The sequence below is a fragment of the Oryzias latipes genome, chromosome 2 (genome assembly GCF_053564925.1).
Source record: "Oryzias latipes strain Hd-rR chromosome 2, Olatipes_Hd-rR_3.1".
Taxonomy (NCBI): domain Eukaryota; kingdom Metazoa; phylum Chordata; class Actinopteri; order Beloniformes; family Adrianichthyidae; genus Oryzias; species Oryzias latipes.
In genome coordinates this window covers 37,807,742-37,826,957 of record NC_136238.1, presented here as the reverse complement: position 1 = coordinate 37,826,957, position 19,216 = coordinate 37,807,742, and the positions used below count along the sequence as shown (strand labels likewise).

Sequence of the window (19,216 nt, the reverse complement as noted above, 5' to 3'; positions counted from 1 at the left end):
GTCGCCAAACTCCAATAGACCTCTATAGAAAAATAGGCAGCTGTTACTCAATCATTCTAAATAGACAGAATTACCATTCTTGTTGTGAAACATTTTTCCTAATATCTTGTTGCTAATTTTAGTTTTTTTCATAACCTCCTGAGACCCGGCCCATTCACTTATGTCCTCTATAATGGACATTTTGTTTACCTGTATATTTTTAAGGAATTAAGAGATACCTTTCCGAATCCTATTCTTCTCTGTAGACAACATCCTGGGCTTTCCATTGATGTGTCATGTGATGAGTTTGCATGCTGGGAACTTTAAGTTTTACCTCTACAAAGATGGCTTCCATGCCATTTACCTAATTTTATGGAAAGGTGAAAGGCAAGTCAAATATTCTGTATCTATTCCTTATTTTTACCATGATAATTATATATATTCTTGGTCATAAACATGTTAGGAACAATATTTTTAGATCTGAAAAAAGTTTCATGTTTTCAGTTTTAAAACGGCAGGCATTTAATGAATGTCCACTGTAGAGGACCATTTTAATGTATTTAATGGCTGCACATGATTTTTGAACGAGAAAGTGAAGCAGAGAGGATTCTATACCAGATAGTTGAGAGAGATTCAGATTTGGAGCTTTCAGATGATAAAAAAGGATGAGATTCAGGAAGAAATAACTGTTATTTTTTTAAATAACTTGATTTTTTTGTGTTTTTTAAACGTCCATCATAACAGGTTTACACCTGTGCTACCAGGGCACCCTGCCTATCAAGATGACGCCAAAGTTTGTGAATACCGGAGTTCAAACTCGTACTTTTCACAGTACATTGATAACATTTTTGAGGATCTGTTTTTGATCTAGTTTTGTTCCAACTACCGGGGAATCACACTCCTCAGCCTCTCTAGGAAAGTCTAAATGCGCAGTACTGGAGAAGACAGTCGGTCCGATAGTCGAACCTCAGATCCAGGAACAACAGTTCGGTTTCCTTCCTGGTCGTGGAGCAGTATAACAGCTCTACACCCTCTCTAGGGTGCTGGAGGGAATGCGGGAGTTCGCTCATTCAGTCCAGATGTGTTTTGTGGATTTGGAGAAGGCGTTCGACCGCGTCCCCCGTATCCTGTGGAGGGTGCTATGGGAGTATGGGGTCCGGGGAGCCTTGTTGAGGGCCGTCCGGTCTCTGCATGACCGGAGCAAGAGCTTGGTTAGCATAGCCAGCAGTAAGTCAAACCTGTTCCCGGTACACGTTGGAGTCCAGCAGGTCTGCCCTTTATCACCGGTTCTGTTCATAGTTTTTATGGACAGAATTTCTAGGGCACAGGCAGGGGCCGGAGGGGGTCTGGTTTGGGGACCACAGTTTCATCTCTGCTCTTTGCAGATGATGTTGTCCTGTTGGCTTCATTAAGCCGGGACCTCCAGCATGCATTGGAGTGGTTTGTGGTAGAGTGTGAAGTGGCCGGGATGAGGGTCAGCACTGCTAAATCTGAGGCCATGGTTCTCGACCAAAGAAAGGTAGTTTGCCATATCTCGGTGGGTAGTGTCCCTGCCCCAGGTGGATAAGTTTAAATATCTTGGAGTCTTCTCCATGAGTAAGGGAAGATAGGAGCATTAGATTGACAGGCGGATCGGAGCAGCGTCCGTAGTTATGCGGTTGCTGTTCCAGTCCGTTGTGGTGAAGAGAGAGCTGAGCCGAAAAACAAAGCTCTCAATTTACCGGTCGATCTTCCTCTGTAGCAGATGGTCCAACAAGTAACAAAAGAGTGATGCAGAATTTATTGTTTTAGAACAAAATTTAATGTTTTTTGGTAAATATCACTCTAAAGATTTAATCTGCTCCTTTTTTCTGATTTTCCAAATTGACTTCTATTTTCACAGAAATATCGTTCTGTTGTCCTCTACAGTGGACGTGTTGGGAAATTAAAATAAATTTTTTTTTTTTTAAATTGAAATTGTAAGGTGTTTATTTAGGCCCAAATGGATAGGAAATCACAAAAAAACAGAAATTGTAAGACACTTTTTTTCCTCGGTTCTCAGGAGGATAATATTTTTTTTTATTGACATTTTTTCAAGTTCTAAACTGACCAATCAGATGCCTCAGTAAAAGGTTATCCGATTACTTTTATCTAAAGTAATCGAAAGAAGGCCTGATCGGAAGAAAAACACGTCATGTAAACACGTCGTTCGGAATATTTGGCCCCGATCAGATTAGTTCGGATCAATTTTCTTTCCGATGGAGATAGGTGGGTTATGCTGATTGTTGATCCGATCGTGTTGCATGTAAACAGTTCATTGCGATCCTGTGTCACTACTGCTCTGGTTTACATCACGCATAGACAGTGCGGTGCTCCAGCTTTGGAGCACATACAGGACCGACCGGCTGCTCCGCGCGACCGAACTGTGTCTCTGAGCAGAGCAGCCGGAGTGATAGCTCTGTGTTTGTGGACAGGCTGCTGTTATTCCCACATATTTACGTGCAGGCAAGATGCAGATTGTTGCATTTCCCACATGGATTTTATGTTTTTTAAACAAGGCTAATGTTGTTAGCGCATGTTAGCCCACTCACTCATAACCCTGACTTCTAACTCCGTTCAACCACAAAAAACGTACTGACCACACGGATTAAAAATAAAATGTTAATCTAACAGGTGCTTCATAATTCATAAACCATAACGATAATAGAGGATGTTTTGAAGATAATCTTGTAAATTAAAGAGCTGCCAGCTATCTACTGTGTGGCAGTTTGTTTACACCGGGACTCATTTTCTCTTCCGGTATTTTCAACACTACTGGGGATGCGCAAATGATTTATTCTGACCTAAAGTGTGACCATGTGTACGTTTGTTCTAATCGGAAAAAGCTTTTCTGGGCCCATGAACACAGTTAAATTTAAATCCAACCGTTGATCCGAGCAATATATTTTGCCCATGAAACTAAGGCTATTGACAAAAAAAATTATATCAGAACATTACATTGTAAGCCACGGTATCTTTTACAGCTATTAAGAATTTTGAATAAAAAAAGTAATTGATTGACATGCAGTAATCTTTGTTGTAGTAGGACAACAGGGTCATGATTAGTCAGTACAGAAAGTTTGGTGAAAATAGCTTCAGTATCTTCCGAGCTATTTAGCATCTTTGTTATAAGTCATTTCTCTATTAAAATTTGATAAAAATATATACAATAAAATAAATAGTGACTTTTTTCAACAATTATTGATTGTAGCATGAATATGCTGACGAGTCTTCAGTTGATTTTTACAGAATGGTCTTTCCTCAGGTATTGCACTTTGTTGACAACGGTCTCTTGGCAGCCATCTTTCTGCCGTGTCTCCATTTACACCTCAAGAGATCACTTCTCATTAAAAGTCAGGAAAAAAACATCTTTTTTTTTTCTCTTGAAATGTATTTGTAGTTCAATCAGTTGTAGTGTGCTGTGATTCACAGCAGCAGATTCAAGCAGTTGAAATGACTGATTTGAGGTTGTAACTCTAATGAACACATGCAGATGGTAATTTGTCAGTTGTAATTTTATTTTTCAAACTTCACAGCAGAAGATTTTCACACACAGATGCAGACTTTTGGTTTGCCACATTCTATTTTACAAGTTCTCACATCAAATCTTCATGCTCGTCCATTTTGACACATTTTTACTGTCTGTGCTGCCAGCATCACCTCCAGGCTAACACGCACACATAAACACACCCACCAACACCACCACAGGCAAGTTTCTGACCCCGATTGATGGGGCCCCAGACCTTGGTCCTGGAGGTGATTTCTAAATAAAATGAATACAATAACAGACATGTGAATGTTACTTTATTAGCAGCATATTCCTAACATAACACAGCTGGTGTTGGGCTGAAATAAGCCTCAGAGTCAAACATTTACTATAGATGCCTGCATCTTTACTGTCAATAATGACAAGAATCTAAAACATTATATTTGTTTTCAGACTGTTTTGCTTTTTATAATTTCATATCAAAATAATTGGAGACAGAATCAGGTTAAAAGTACATTTTCTGTCAATCCCACCGTCCACTTTCTAGTAAATCTGTCCTATTTATCTCAGCATGATTTAAGTATACAGTTTTATAACATTAAAGACCTGTTTATACCATTTATGAATTACTTATCTGCAATTTAATTTCCTTAAAAAAACAAATAAAATCACTGTATTTAATTAAGCAAATGTGATTTAATTGACTTTTTTGTTTTGTTTTATTTTCTGTCTTTTTAAACTATGGATTTCAACATTACTGTAATGTATAAATTCTTTATTGCTTTGACTATAGTGCTTGACATAAATCAAAAATCAATCAATCAAAATTTTTTATCTTTAACTGGTTCAGACTACAAGTTATTGACTGAAACAGCTCTCCTTATAGGGGGAAGGTGTAGAGGACAGTTTTATACTGTTGTGCTAAAGAAAACAAGAAACTTATTTTAAAACATTAAAAGTTTTTTTATTGTGCATATTCTGAATGATTCCATTTAAAATTGTGTTGGTACTTAAAAATGCATAAAGTCACCATAACATATAAATGGGCCTCTACTTGTATTTCTGCAGGCTTCCCCCAGTGTTTGATGACTGAAGAGGAAGATCTCTGCATCCAGCAGAGGAACTTCAGAGTTGAACAAGAAGAACCGGAATGTCCACAAACCAAAGAGGAACAGGAGGAACCAGAACCTCCACAGATGAAAGAGGAACCAGGGGAACTTTGCATCAGTCAGGATGAAGATGAGATTGATCTGAAGCAGGAGACTGATACCTTGATGGAGATTCCTACTTATGAGGAAGATGAGAAAAGTGAAGCAGATCTAAACAATCAGCAGAGTTTTAATGTAACTGATAGTCAGGATGAAGAAGGAAACAAATATGAAGAATCAACATCAACTACAGATGAAGAGACAGACCCACAGAACAGAGATCAGAGGAAGAAAAGAGACAGAAGTCATGTCCAAAGTGTGGACAGGTCTCACATGTCAGCAGGTCAGTGTGACTCCAATGTTAGAAAAAATTTCAAGAAGCCAAGTTTGGGTAAGAAACGTAAAAAATCTCCAAAAGAAGAGAGGCTTTCCTCTATCAGGTCTGGTAAAAACTCAACAATAATTACTAACCCATCTGACTACATGGAAACTGGGTCTGATGAAAAATGTTATATCTGTAAAGAATGTGGTAAAAGCTTTTGTAACATATCTCTGTTCAGAATTCACACAAGAATCCATGCAGAAGATAAGCGATTTTCTTGTAAAGACTGTGAGAAAAGCTTTAGTCGTATATCTTATGTCAAAAGACACATGAGAACTCACACAGGAGAAAAGCCTTTTACTTGTAAAGAATGTAAAAAAAGTTTTAGTCAAATATCTACTCTCAAAACACACATGAGAACTCACACAGGAGAAAAGCCTTTTACTTGTAAAGAATGTAAAAAAGGTTTTAATCAAATATCTAGTCTCAAATCACACATGATAATTCACGCTGGAGAAAAGCCTTTTTCTTGTAAAGAATGTGATTCAAGTTTTAGTCATAAAGTTGATCTCAAAACACACATGAGAATTCATACAGGAGAAAAGCCTTTTTCTTGTAAAGAATGTAGTAAGAGTTTTCATCAAATATCTAATCTCAAAACACACATGAGAATTCATACAGGAGAAAAGCCTTTTTTTTGTAAAGAATGTAGTAAGAGTTTTAATCAAACATCTTCTCTCAACAAACACATGAGAACTCATACAGGAGAAAAGCCTTTTTCATGTAAAGAATGTAAAGAAAGATTTCGCGATGTGTCTACTCTCAACGCACACATGAGAATTCACACAGGAGAAAAGCCTTTTTGTTGTGAAGAATGTGATAAAAGTTTTAGTCGCATATCTAATCTCAAAAGACACATGAGAATTCACACAGGAGAAAAGCCTTTTTCTTGTAAAGAATGTAAAAAACGTTTTAGTGATGGTTCTGGTCTCATATCACACATGAGAACTCACACAGGAGAAAAGCCTTTTTCTTGTAAAGAATGTGATAAAGGTTTTGGTCGACTATCTAATCTCAAAACACACATGAGAACTCACAAGACTTTCTCTTTACAAACAATGTAATAAAGGAGTTAGTGTAAACTCTAAATTCTAAACTTTTCTGATAAGAGGTCGACACCTCAACCTCTGCACCACAGTCAAAGACTTTATTTTACAGGAGGGAAAAATTTGATAGCCTCCATACCATATTGATGAAGTAACTTCATTACAGGGAGGCACAAGTGAGTATTTCATGTGTAGAAATGAAGTTTTCTACTAATTTATTGTTATAATATGATATTCTTACTTTCTAGGAATTCTTTTTAGGTTTTCAACTTTACATCAAAAGCAAAAAAAGTAATGGATCAATACATTTGAATCTTTGTGTGATGATATTATACAAAGAGTTTTACTGCTGACAAAATATGTACAACTTTTTCACAAAATGAATTGTTTTAGATGTACCTGCAAATAGAAATGAGTTGTTTTTTTTGAGTCATTAGAGCTAATTCTTGAATGTCTTCATTATGGTTTAAATGTTTTTTTATACATCTTTAATTCTAACACTTAATGTGATCAGTGAACATTTAATAAACATTTAAACCCAAAGTAGTGACTGCACTATATACTTTGTTAGGTCAAGTAATAGGGGTGTAATGGTACACGTCGTTGTACCAAACCGTTTCGGTATGGCACTTTTGGTTTGGTTCACCTTTGTACCGTTTTGGTTTTTAAATTGTATTTGTTTTTTTGCCGAAAGAGATAATGTCCTGGATGAGAGGGGTCGGCTACAATCCTGGCTGCCCGCCTCCAGGTCCTGGAGATGTGCAGCTCCTGGAGAGACGGGAGGTGGCAGCCGATCACCTTCTCTGCTGAGTGGATGACGCGTTGCAGCTTGGCCTTGTCTCTGGCCGTGGCCGCAGCGAACCAGACTGTGATGGAGGATGTGAGGGTGGATTTGATGATGGCGGTGTAAAAGTCCACCAGCATCTTTTCAGGGAGGTGAAACTTCTTCAGCTGCCTCAGGAAGTACATCCTCTGCTGGACCTTCTTAGTGATGGAGCTGATGTTCTGCTCCCACTTGAGGTCCTGGCTGATGATGGTTCCCAGGAAGCAGAAGGACTCCACAGAGGTCACCGGGGAGTCACAGAGGATGACAGGGGGGAGGGGGGCTGGGGCCTTCCTGAAGTCCACTGTCATCTCCACTGTCTTCAGAGCATTAAGCTCCAGGTTGTTAGCGCTGCACTATGACACCAGCCTGGCTATTTCACTCCTGTAGGCCGACTCATCTCCGTCAGAGATGAGGCCGATGAGTGTGGTGTCGTCAGCAAACTTCAGGAGTTTGACAGACAGGTGACCAGCTGTGCAGCTGTTTGTGTACAGGGAGAGTAACAGGGGTGAAAGGACACAGCCCTGGGGGGATCCGGTGCTTGTGGTCCAAGTATCTGAGACGAGCTTCCCCAGCCTCACATACTGCTGTCTGTCCGTCAGGAAGTCTGTGATCCACTTGCAAGTGGAGTCAGGCACATTCATCTGGGAGAGTTTTTAATACTAAAGATGTATGAAAGACATACCGAAAAAATATGTCTTTCAGTGTTTAACTGGCTGTCTTTGGATTATGCATGCCTGAGTAATGGCCATTCTTACTCCTCATCTCTCTGTTCACTGCTTGCTAATTTACATAGGAGCAGGGGTCCCAGCAGGAGGGGGCGGGGTTGTAACACGACTCCTTCAGCAGGGCCAGGCTGAGAGAGGCTTTGACATGTAAGATGTTAGATGTTAGAATGCTAGATGTTAGAATGACCAGTCCATTTTATATCTATGAAAATATTCAGGGACCTATGGGACATGTTCAGCTATAGGTCTGTGAAAATTGGTGTCGGTTGTTGAAACATAAGTTACCATAAAAAATGTTTCTTTGGAGTCTAGACAGATTTAACACAGGTTTTTGGATGAAAAAGGATTTTTTAAAAATCATCTGTTACACTTTTAAGTCTGAAAAAAATATGGAAGGCAGCAAACACAGATCCCTACCGTTTTTAATTTTTTTGTGTTGATATTTGAAGGATAAGTTATGCAAAATAATAGGTGTTTGCAGTTTTGCCTAAAAAGACGTTTTCTGACCTTTTTGGATGAAATGTTGTCTAAAAGTTCACCTGTAACTTCAATCATTCTGAATTTTTTTAGGAAGCAGTAGCACATAAATGCCTATTAAAGTGTAGTCTTTGGTGCTGATAACCTAAACAGAATTTATGCTAAAAATCTTTGTTCAGTCCAAAATTGCATAGGAAAAACAAAGGTATGAAGTTTCTCGTAGACCCTATAGTGCTGTTTATCAAAGTTGGAGATTTGTAAGAGGCATCTAACTCTGAAATCTCAGCTTCCTGAGACAAACGGCTGATTTGGTATGAAGCTTTGTTTTATGAGTAAGTGCAATTGACCACTTCCTGTTTGGGGGGGCCTTATGTAGGCACCGTCAGATGTACACCCATGAAATTTTAGATGATGAGAGAGGACCCTTCTTAGTATCTCCAGTTTTTAATTTCATGCACGTCGGACGAAGCGCAGAGAAAAGAGGGAAGAATGCGACAAAAACTGTGTTTTTCAATAACTAGGTGGCGCTATGGAGCTCGTCCAGAATTGTCATATCCATGGGTTCAGAATGGAAGCTTCATCATATCCATTGAATTTCAGTGAGATTGGACAAGGAATGTGCACGTGAGAGCAACTTTTGTGTGCATGGCGAGACGCCCAACTTTGCCGCTCTGTCACGACCACACCCCCGCATTGAAAGTTATGGTTTTTTGTCAGAGTAAACTTCAATGGCTTTTCAACAGGTGGACGTCATTTTCAGGTGTGTCGGCTCATCCTACTCGGAGCAGTGATGCTCCAAGTCAAACATGACTTGGTGTAGCGCCAGCAGGTGGCGCTACACCTGTTCTGGATTCTTCCACTGCAGACGTGTTCAGATTCAGACTACAGTCATGCACATCAATTTTGGATCAAATTGAATTATGCATTGCTGAGTAATGGCCATTTTTCTTTTCATGGCGTGATTTCGAAATAACCTCGAATTTCGACGCGCCGCCACGGTCACAAACAACCGTAAAAACTTAAAAGCTTTGCAATTTAACATCGGACATGTGTCTAGTTTACAAAACCAAAGTTTGGAGTCATTATTCACAAATCTCTAGGAGGAGTTCGTTCTAGAAGGAGGCCTGCAAAAGTCCAAAATAGAGCAAAAATGACATATTGACATCAATATAGCAGACTTCCTGTGCGACTGACAGCTTGGTACCAAGAGACTTTTTAGTAGGTTTCCATCTGATGAACATGTCCTGAAAAAATCAAGCTTGTACGTTAAAGCATATGTGGGGGCTCGGGACAAATGTCATTGTAGGTGGCGCTGTCGAGCCGTTTTTGTGCGCCCATGCCAATCTCTTATAAAATACGAAATTTTTCGCGACTCCTGATGTGTGTGCCAAATTTGGTGAGTTTTGGGGTATGTTAAAGGCCTCAAAAAGGCGACTCTTCCGTCGGAAGAAAAAGAATAATAATTAAAGCTACAAGTAGCATTTAGCGGGCCCGAGCACGTGCCACCGCCTGGCACAAGCGACCGCCCCGTGAGAAACGCCCTACTCGAGCCATTCTCGTCGTTTTTTCTTGTCCATTCTGGAGCTCCAAGCTAATGTTAATATGACAGCAGCCTGTGGGGGGGGGGGGGGGGGGAGACTATAATCTGTTGCCTTAAAGGACAATGACTTTTGCATATAGCATGAAAAAAATTCTTAAATCTAAGCCTCGTTTAGACCTGCTCATTTTCTCATCAAGTAGAAGAAGGTTTTTATCAGATTAAGAAACAAATAATGATGATAATTGCTATCACTGTCCCTAAGGATGAGAACAATAGAACTCATTCAATTTTCACTACAATGTCTAGATGAGTGTCAGCTATGTCTGATAACTTGGCCAATTAGCTGGACCGGGATCTTACAAAGTGCAGGTGGTTTAACGTCCAGTGTGATGAGTCTGTGGACGGCAACAGTACAGCATAGCTTTTGGTTTCCACAAGAGAAGAATTCCTGACACATCTGCCCTAACAGACAACTACAAGAGGAGTTGAAATGTATAACACGGTGAAGGAGTTTTTGTGCAGAAAAAGGTACCATTAGAAAAGCTGGTAGCCATACCTGCAGACGGGGCTCCTGCTATGATTGACCGACAAACAGGTTTCATCACTCACTGTAAAGCTGACCAAGACTTTCCAAAATGTCTGCATTACTGCTGCTTCATTCACCAGTAGGCCTTATTTGTAGAAGTGATTGGCTCTGGACACATAATGACTCCTATTGTGAAAATCATAAAAAAAACCTCAGCTGCAAAGCAAAACAGAACAGGATTTTTAAGGTGCTATTGGTGGAGATATCTGCTGAATATGGTGAATATGAATATGGTGAATCTGAACTTGTATTCTTGACTGACATTACTGGAAAACTAAACCACTTGATCTGCGAGCTGCAAGACATTGGCAAAACTATATTTTTTTATTGACCAGCCTGCCTGAGCCAGTGTTTTTCTTGTGGGGATCTTTTCTACCAGGGCTTGTCAGCTTGGTCAGTGGATGTTGCTGCAGTTGTCTCCCTTGCTGGGACAGCTGGAGTTAAACACAGCAGCTCACGGCTCTGAAGTGGACCCCGTTGCTGTCCCAGTCTGGATGGGCACTGTGGTGATGTTCCAATGTTCAGGCTGGCTCCTGGTATGAAGAGATTCCCAAGTACCATTTCCTAACCGCAGAGCCAAGGATGTGTTTACATGTTTAGGTCAAAAATGTGATGAACAGCTTCATGTTGTCTATTGATGTAAGTTTAAACCTAAACATGTTTCCCTGTTACTAATCCAGTTGATATGGTTCTCCATCTGTGTCTAGGTGATAGAAAAGCATTTTTTTATATTTAGAGCTCCAAGCAAACAAACAGTTGTCTATATAAGAGCTTTTACAATTGTGGACTTTTAGCAGGTCTCTAAATACATGTGACCAATGTATGGTGGATTTTCACAGACTTTGTGTAAAACTGAAGGTGACAGAGACTTTGGAGAAGTGGCTACATTGCTCTGGACTTCTTTGTTTCATCAACAGAAGAGTAAAATATGTGATTGATTTTGAAAAGCTGCTGAAAAATGTATCTATTTAAAATTGCAATTTCTAATTTGGGTTTTACATTTTGTGTTCCATTTTTTGTGATTGTATTAGAAAGATTTGTTATTTATTTGGTGTTTAAAGGTGGTACATAATGTATATACACAATCTTCTTAGAGACATTTGCTATATGTTGTGTTTGTTGTCGTAGTTTAATTTCTTTGGATGTATTGAAAGGAAATGAAAAGAAGTTGCAGCATTGATTAAAAAAGCATAAAAGAGACATTTACTGTCTGATGTTACATCTGTAGGAGTGTACTGAGACTGGGATTTGTTTTGGAGCACATTCATATATTTTGTTTGTAAAAAAAAAAAAAAGATAAAATATAAAGTTAATTGTATTTTGGATGAATGAAAAAGCAATGATTAGTGCAAAGGATGTATAAAAAACAAACAAAACAAAGGAAATTGCTGTATTTTAGTGTTGAACTAGGCTTTCTAACTGTTCTACTTTCTGTCTGCCACTCGTGGCTAATTTACATGTGAGCACACAGCCGGGGGGGGGGGGGGGGGGGGGGCTAACTCCACTCCTGCAGCAGGGGAGACTGATGAAAAGCTTGAGGATGTAAGATTGAATAAATAAAATCCTAGAGTTGACCAGTTCATTTTATAAATGTAAATATTTTTTATTTTGGTGCTGATAAACTAAACAGATGTTATGATAAAAATATTTGCTTGAGTCAAAATGTCCAAAAATTTGCTTTCAGCACAATAGGGTGATTAAGGTGGTTAAATGTTTCTCCTACGTATAGTGCTGCTTTTCAAACGTGGAGCTTTGTAAGACGCATCTAATTCTGAAATCTCAGCTTCCTGAGACAAACGGCTGATTTCCTATGAAGCTTGATTATATGATCATGCTTCATGATCATTTATGAACATATATAGCTCGTCCAAAATTGTCATATCCATGGGTTCAGAATGGAAGTTTCATCAAATCTATTTAATTTCAGTGAGATCAGACAAAGAATGTGAACGTGAGAGCAACATTTGTGCATGGCGAGATACCCAACTTCGCCGCTCTGTCACGACCACACCCCCGCGTTGAAAGATTTGTTTTTCATCAGAGTAAACTTCAATGGTTTTTCAACAGGTGGACGTCATTTTGAGGTGTGTTTGCTCATCCTACTTGGAGCAGTGATGCTCCTAGTAAAACATGTCATTTCCTGTTGCCAACAGGTGGCGCTACACCTGTTTCGGATTTTTCCACTGCAGATGTGTTCAAAGTCAGCCTACAATCATGCACAACAAATTTGGATCAGATTAGATTATTTATGGCTGAGTAATGGCCATTTTTCTTTTCATGGCGTGATTTCGAATCAACCTCAAATTTTGACGCGCCGCCACGGTCACAAACAACCCTAAAAACTTAAAAGCTTCGCAATTTAAGATCGGACATGTGTTTAGTTTACAAAACAAAAGTTTGGAGTCATTGTTCAAAAATCTCTAGGAGGAGTTCGTTCTAGTACGAGGCCTGCAAAGGACCAAAATAGAGCAAAACTGACATATTGACATCAATATAGCAGACTTCCTGTGCGACTGACAGCTTGGTCCCAAGAGACTTTTTTGTAGGTTTCCATCTGATGAACATGTCCTGTAAATATCAAGCTTGTATGTTAAAGAACTTGGCGGGGCTCTCAAAAACAAACATGGTAGGTGGCGCTATTGAGCCGTTTTTTGTTCACCCATGCAAGTGCTGTGTATCTAAGTTGGAGATATGTAAGAGGCCTCTCATTCTGAAATCTCAGCCTCGTGATACAAACGGCTGATTTTTTATGAATTTTTAATTATCTGACTGCAACGCAATCAACCACTTCCTGTTTGGTGGTGGCTTGCGCAGGCACCGTCAGGTGTACACCCATGAAACTTTAGACGATGAGAGAAGACCCTTATGAGTATCTCCTGTTGTAATTTTATGAATGTCGGACAAAGCACAGAGAAAAGATAGGTCAGAATGTGACATAAAATGTATTTGTCAATATCTAGGTGGCGCTATGGAGCTCGTCCAAGATTGTCATATCCATGGTTTCAGAATGGAAGCCTCATCACCTCTATTGAATTTCAGTGAGATTGGACAAGGAATGTGCACGTGAGAGCAACTTTTGTGTGCATGGCGAGACGCCCAACTTCGCCGCTCTGTCACGACCACACCCCCGCATTGAAAGTTATGGCTTTTTATCAGAGTAAACATCAATGGCTTTTCAACAGGTGGACATCATTTTGAGGTGTGTCGGCTCATCCTACTTGGAGCAGTGATGCTCCAAGTAAAACATGTCATTTCCTTTTACCAGCAGGTGGCGCTACACCTATTCCAGATTCTTCCACTGCAGATGTGTTCAAAGTCAGACTACAATCATGCATATCAACTTTGGATAATATTGGATTTTGCATGGCTGAGTAATGGCCATTTTTCTTTTCATGGCGTGTTTTCAAAATGACCTCCATTTTCGACGCGCCGCCACGGTCACAAACAACCGTAAAAACGTAAAAGCTGAAATCTGTTGCCTTAAGGGACAAAGACTTTTGCATATAGCATGAAAAAAATTCAAGCAATGATGATAATTGCTATCACTGTCCCTAAGGATGAGAACAATAGAACTCATTCAATTTCCACTACAATGTCTAGATGAGTGTCAGCTATGTCTGATAACTTGGCCAATTAGCTGGACTGGGATCTTGCAAAGTGCAGGTGGTTAACGTCCAGTGTGATGAGTCTGTGGACGGCAACAGTACAGCATAGCTTTTGGTTTCCACAAGAGAAGAACTCCTGACACATCTGCCCTAACAGACAACTACAAGAGGAGTTGAAATGTATAACACGGTGAAGGAGTTTTTGTGCAGAAAAAGGTACAATTAGAAAAGCTGGTAGCAGTGACTGCAGATGGGACTCCTGCTATGATCAATAGACAAACAGGTTTCATCACTCACTGTAAAGCTGACCCAGACTTTACAAAATGTCTGCATTACTGCTGCGTCATTCACCAGCAGGCCTTATGTGCAGAAGTGATTGGCTCTGGACATATAATGACTCTTATTCTGAAAATCGTAAACAACCTCAGCTGCAAAGCAAAACAGCACAGGATTTTTAAGGTGCTATTGGAGGAGATGTCTGTTGAATATGGTGAATATGAACATTGTGAATCTGAACTTGCATTCTTGACTGACATTACTGGAAAACTAAACCACTTGATCTGCGAGCTGCAAGACAATGGCAAAACTATTTTTTTTTTGACCAGCCTGCCTTAGCCAGTGTTTTTCTTGTGGGGATCTTTTCTGCCAGGGCTTGTCAGCTTGGTCAGTGGATGTTGCTGCAGTTGTCTCCCTTGCTGGGACAGCTGGAGTTAAACACAGCAGCTCACGGCTCTGAAGTGGACCCCGTTGCTGTCCCAGTCTGGATGGGCACTGTGGCGATGTTCCAATGGCCAGGCTGGCTCCTGGTATAAAGAGATTCCCAAATACCATTTCCTAACCGCAGAGCCAAGGATGTGTTTACATGTTTAGGTCAAAAATGTGATGGACAGCTTCATGTTGTCTATTGATGTAAGTTTAAACCTAAACATGCCACCCTGTTATTAATCCAGTTGATATGGTTCTCCATCTGTGTCTAGGTGATAGAAAAGCATTTTTTTTTATATTTAGAGCTCTAAGCAAACAAACAGTTGTCTATATAAAAGAGCTTTTACAATTGTGCACTTTTAGCAGGTCTCTGAGTTCATGTGACCAATGTATGGTGGATTTTCACAGACCTTGTTTAAAACTGAAGGTGAGAGAGACTTAGAGAAATGGCTTCATTGTTCTGGAGTTCTTTGTTTCATCCACAGAAGAGTAGAATTGGTGATTGATTTTGAAAAGCTGCTGAAAAAAGTATATTTTTCAAATTGCAATTTCTAACTCTGGTTTTACATTTTGTGTTCCATTTTTTGTGCTTTAATTGGGAAGCATTTGTTATTTGTTTGGTGTTTTTAAGGTTCTGCAAATATACACATCATTTTTTAGAGACATTTGTTATCAGTTGTGTTTGTTGATTTGTAGTTTAATTTCATTGGATGTATAGATGTCGTGTGGGGGGGAGGCTCGAGAGCAGGTAGGACCCAGGCGCAGAGACGGGAGGCAAACGGGTTCAGGGCAAGTGGGTTTATTTAACTAACAAAAAGCGCTGCAGAGCAGGATGACAAAACTAAAAACAAAAACTTACTGTGGCATGGCAAGGGACATGGACGCCAGACAAGAAGACGTGATCAACATGAGCAGAAGTTAATGGACCAGCACAGGAGGAAGGCAGAGACAAGACTTATATACAGACAGGGCAGACAAGACACAGGTGAACACGATTAGGGCAGATGGGGACCAAAGGAAGTAAAACTCAAGAAACATGACAAGACAGGAAACCTTTCAAAATAAAACAGGAAACAGAACCAAACAAGACAGAACAAGAACTAAAGCGAAAAAAAAGACAACAAACTGAAACCATGACAATAGAAAGGAAAAGAAGTTCAAACATTGATTATAAAAAAGGATATAAGAGATAAAAAAAAAGAAAAAGGAAAAGAAAAAAGATAAAATATTGATTTAATTGCATTTTGAATGAATAAAAAACAATGATTAATAAAATCAGAAATCAGAAAAAGTTTTATTGCCAGGTTCAGTAGAGCGCACTTTACAAAACGAGGAATTTGACTTGGTGTATAGTGCAATTAAGAATAAGTTAAAAATTAAGTTAACAACAACAACACACTATATACAGTAGAGTAAGGTGAAGTAAAGTGGGAGCACAGGTGGGCTGGGATGGTGGGGCCTGTAAGTGTCACCGACAGTCCTTTGGTGGGCAGGGGGGGGGGGGGGGTCAGCTGGGGGAGTTGGAGTACTCAACAGCAGGCTGACTGCAGTGGGGAAGAAGCTGTTCTTGTGGCGCGAGGTCCTGATGGACCGGAGCCTCTTGCCAGAAGGGAGGGGCCGAAAGAGATTATGTCCTGGATGAGAGGGGTTGGCTACAATCCTGGCTGCCCGCCTCCAGGTCCTGGAGATGTGCAGCTCCTGGAGAGACGGGAGGTGGCAGCCGATCACCTTCTCTGCTGAGTGGATGACGCGTTGCAGCTTGGCCTTGTCTCTGGCCGTGGCCGCAGCGAACCAGACTGTGATGGAAGACGTGAGGGTGGATTCAATGATGGCAGTGTAGAAGTCTACCAGCATCTTTTCAGGGAGGTGAAACTTCTTCAGCTGCCTCAGGAAGTACATCCTCTGCTGGACCTTCTTAGTGATGGAGCTGATGTTCTGCTCCCACTTGAGGTCCTGGCTGATGATGGTTCCCAGGAAGCAGAAGGACTCCACAGAGGTCACCGGGGAGTCACAGAGGATGACAGGGGGGAGGGGGGCTAGGGCCTTCCTGAAGTCCACTGTCATCTCCACTGTCTTCAGAGCATTAAGCTCCAGGTTGTTAGCGCTGCACTATGACACCAGCCTGGCTATTTAACTCCTGTAGGCCGACTCATCTCCGTCAGAGATGAGGCCGATGAGTGTGGTGTCGTCAGCAAACTTCAGGAGTTTGACAGACAGGTGACCAGCTGTGCAGCTGTTTGTGTACAGGGAGAGTAACAGGGGTGAAAGGACACAGCCCTGGGGGGATCCGGTGCTTGTGGTCCGAGTATCTGAGACGAGCTTCCCCAGCCTCACATACTGCTGTCTGTCCGTCAGGAAGTCTGTGATCCACCTGCAGGTGGAGTCAGGCACATTCATCTTGGAGAGTTTTTAATACTAAAGATGTATGAAAGACATACCGAAAAAATATGTCTTTCAGTGTTTAACTGGCTGTCTTTGGATTATGCATGCCTGAATAATGGCCATTCTTACTCCTCATCTCTCTGTTCACTGCTTGCTAATTTACATAGCAGGGGTCCCAGCAGGAGGGGGCGGGGTTGTAACACGACTCCTTCAGCAGAGCCAGGCTGAGAGAGGCTTTGACATGTAAGATGTTAGATGTTAGAATGCTAGATGTTAGAATGACCAGTTCATTTTATATCTATGAAAATATTCAGGGAGCTATGGGACATGTTCAGTTATAGGTGTGTGAAAATTGGTGTCGATTGTTGAAACATAAGTTACCATAAAAAAATGTTTGTTTGGAGTCTAGACAGATTTAACACAGGTTTTTGGATGAAAAAGGATTTTTTATAAATCATCTGTTACACTTTTAAGTCTGAAAAAAATATGGAAGGCAGCAAACACAGATCCCTACCGTTTTTAATTTTTTTGTGCTGATATTTGAAAGATAAGTTATGCAAAAAAATAGGTGTTTGCAGTTTTGCCTAAAAAGACGTTTTCGGACCTTTTTGGATGAAATGATGTCTAAAAGTTCACCTGTAACTTCAATAATTCTGAATTTTTTTAGGAAGCAGTAGCACATAAATGCCTATGAAAGTTGAATTCTTGGTGCTGATAACCTAAACAGAATTTATGCTAAAAATCTTTGTTCAGTCCAAAATTTCATTAAAAAAATCAAGTGATGAAGTTTCTCGTAGACTCTATAGTGTTACATATCAAAGCTGGAGGTTATTAAAGGCATCTAATTCTGAAATCTCAGCTTCCTGAGACAAACGGCTGATTTATAATAAATTTCTATTATTTGGGTGCACATAATCGACCACTTCCTGTTACGCAGGCACCGTCAGGTGTACACCCATGAAACTTTACATGATGAGAGAGGACCCTTCTGAGTATCTCCAGTTTTAATTTCATGCACATCGGACAAAGCAAAGAGAAAATACAGGGCAGAATGTGCCCAATGCAATAACTAGGTGGCGCTATAGAGCTCGTCCAAGATTGTCATATCCATGGGTTCAGAATAGAAGCTTCATCATATCCATTAAATTTCAGTGAGATTGGACAAGGAATGTGCACGTGAGAGCAACTTTTGTGTGCATAGCGAGATGCCCAACTTTGCCGCTCTGTCACGACCACACCCCCGCATTGAAAGTTATGGTTTTTTGTCAGAGTAAACTTCAATGGCTTTTCAACAGGTGGACGTCATTTTCAGGTGTGTCGGCTCATCCTACTCGGAGTAGTGATGCTCCAAGTAAAACATGTCATTTCCTCTTGCCAGCAGGTGGCGCTACACTTTTTCCAGATTTTTTCACTGCAGATGTGTTCAGAGTCAGACTACAATCATGCACATCAATTTTGGATCAGATTGGATTATGCATGGCTGAGTAATGGCCATTTTTCTTTTCATGGCGTGTTTTCGAAACGACCTCCAATTTTGACGCGCCGCCATGGTCACAAACATCCATAAAAACTTAAAAGCTTCGCAATTTAACATCGGACATGTGTCTAGTTTACAAAACCAAAGTTTGGAGTCATTACTCTCAAATCTCTAGGAGGAGTTCGTTCTAGAGCGAGGCCTGCAAATGACCAAAATACAGCAAAAATGACATATTGTCATCAAAATATCAGACTTCCTGTGCGACTGACAGCTTGGTCCCAAGAGACTTTTTTGTAGGTTTCTATCCGATGAACATGCCCTGTTAAAATCAGGTTTGTACTATAAAGCATATGGAGGTGCTCGCGAAAACAAATTTTGCAGGTGGCGCTATCGAGCCATTTTTGTTTACCTATGCCGTTCTCCTATAAAATATAAAATTTTTCGCGACTCCTGATGTGTATACAAAATTTGGTGAGTTTTGGGGTATGTTAAAGGCCTCAAAAAGGCGACGGAAAAGTCGGAAGAATAATAATAATAATAATAATTAAAGCTACAAGTAGCATTTAGCGGGCCCGAGCACGTGCGACCGCATGGCACGAGCGACCGCCCCGTGAGCAACGCCCTGCTCGAGCCATTCTCGTCGTTTTTTCTTGTCCATTCTGGAGCTCCAAGCTATTGTTAATACGACAGCAGTCTGGGGGGGGGGGGGGGGGGCTGTAATCTGTTGCCTTAAGGGACAAAGACTTTTGCATATAGCATGAAAAAAATTCAAGCAATGATGATAATTGCTATCACTGTCCCTAAGGATGAGAACAATAGAACTCATTCAATTT

At 40.4% G+C, this 19,216-nt stretch overlaps 2 protein-coding genes across 5 annotated transcripts in view; one reads left to right on the top strand and one right to left on the bottom strand.

Moving 5' to 3' along the window:
- The window catches only part of LOC144986903 (uncharacterized), a 68,463-nt gene that overhangs the window by 14,035 nt on the left and 35,212 nt on the right, over positions 1–19,216 (top strand). For 2 of the 4 annotated variants that reach the window (XM_078935590.1, XM_078935585.1), the window contains one exon: positions 4,553–6,603. The exons of 1 other annotated variant lie outside the window; for it this stretch is intronic. In XM_078935590.1, the coding sequence (XP_078791716.1) occupies positions 4,553–6,078 (1,526 nt within the window). In that variant the 3' untranslated portion in view covers positions 6,079–6,603. Of the gene's footprint in view, positions 1–4,552; positions 6,604–19,216 lie in introns of those variants that run through there. One more of the 4 variants, XM_078935588.1, reaches the window with a different exon arrangement.
- Positions 8,924–17,626, bottom strand: LOC144990540 (uncharacterized). Its single transcript, XM_078944061.1, has 3 exons — positions 17,036–17,626; positions 16,070–16,895; positions 8,924–8,947 (listed from the first exon to the last, which is right to left on the bottom strand). Exons 2-3 carry the CDS (start codon positions 16,586–16,588, stop codon positions 8,924–8,926), a joined length of 543 nt encoding a protein of 180 aa, XP_078800187.1. The 5' UTR covers positions 16,589–16,895; positions 17,036–17,626.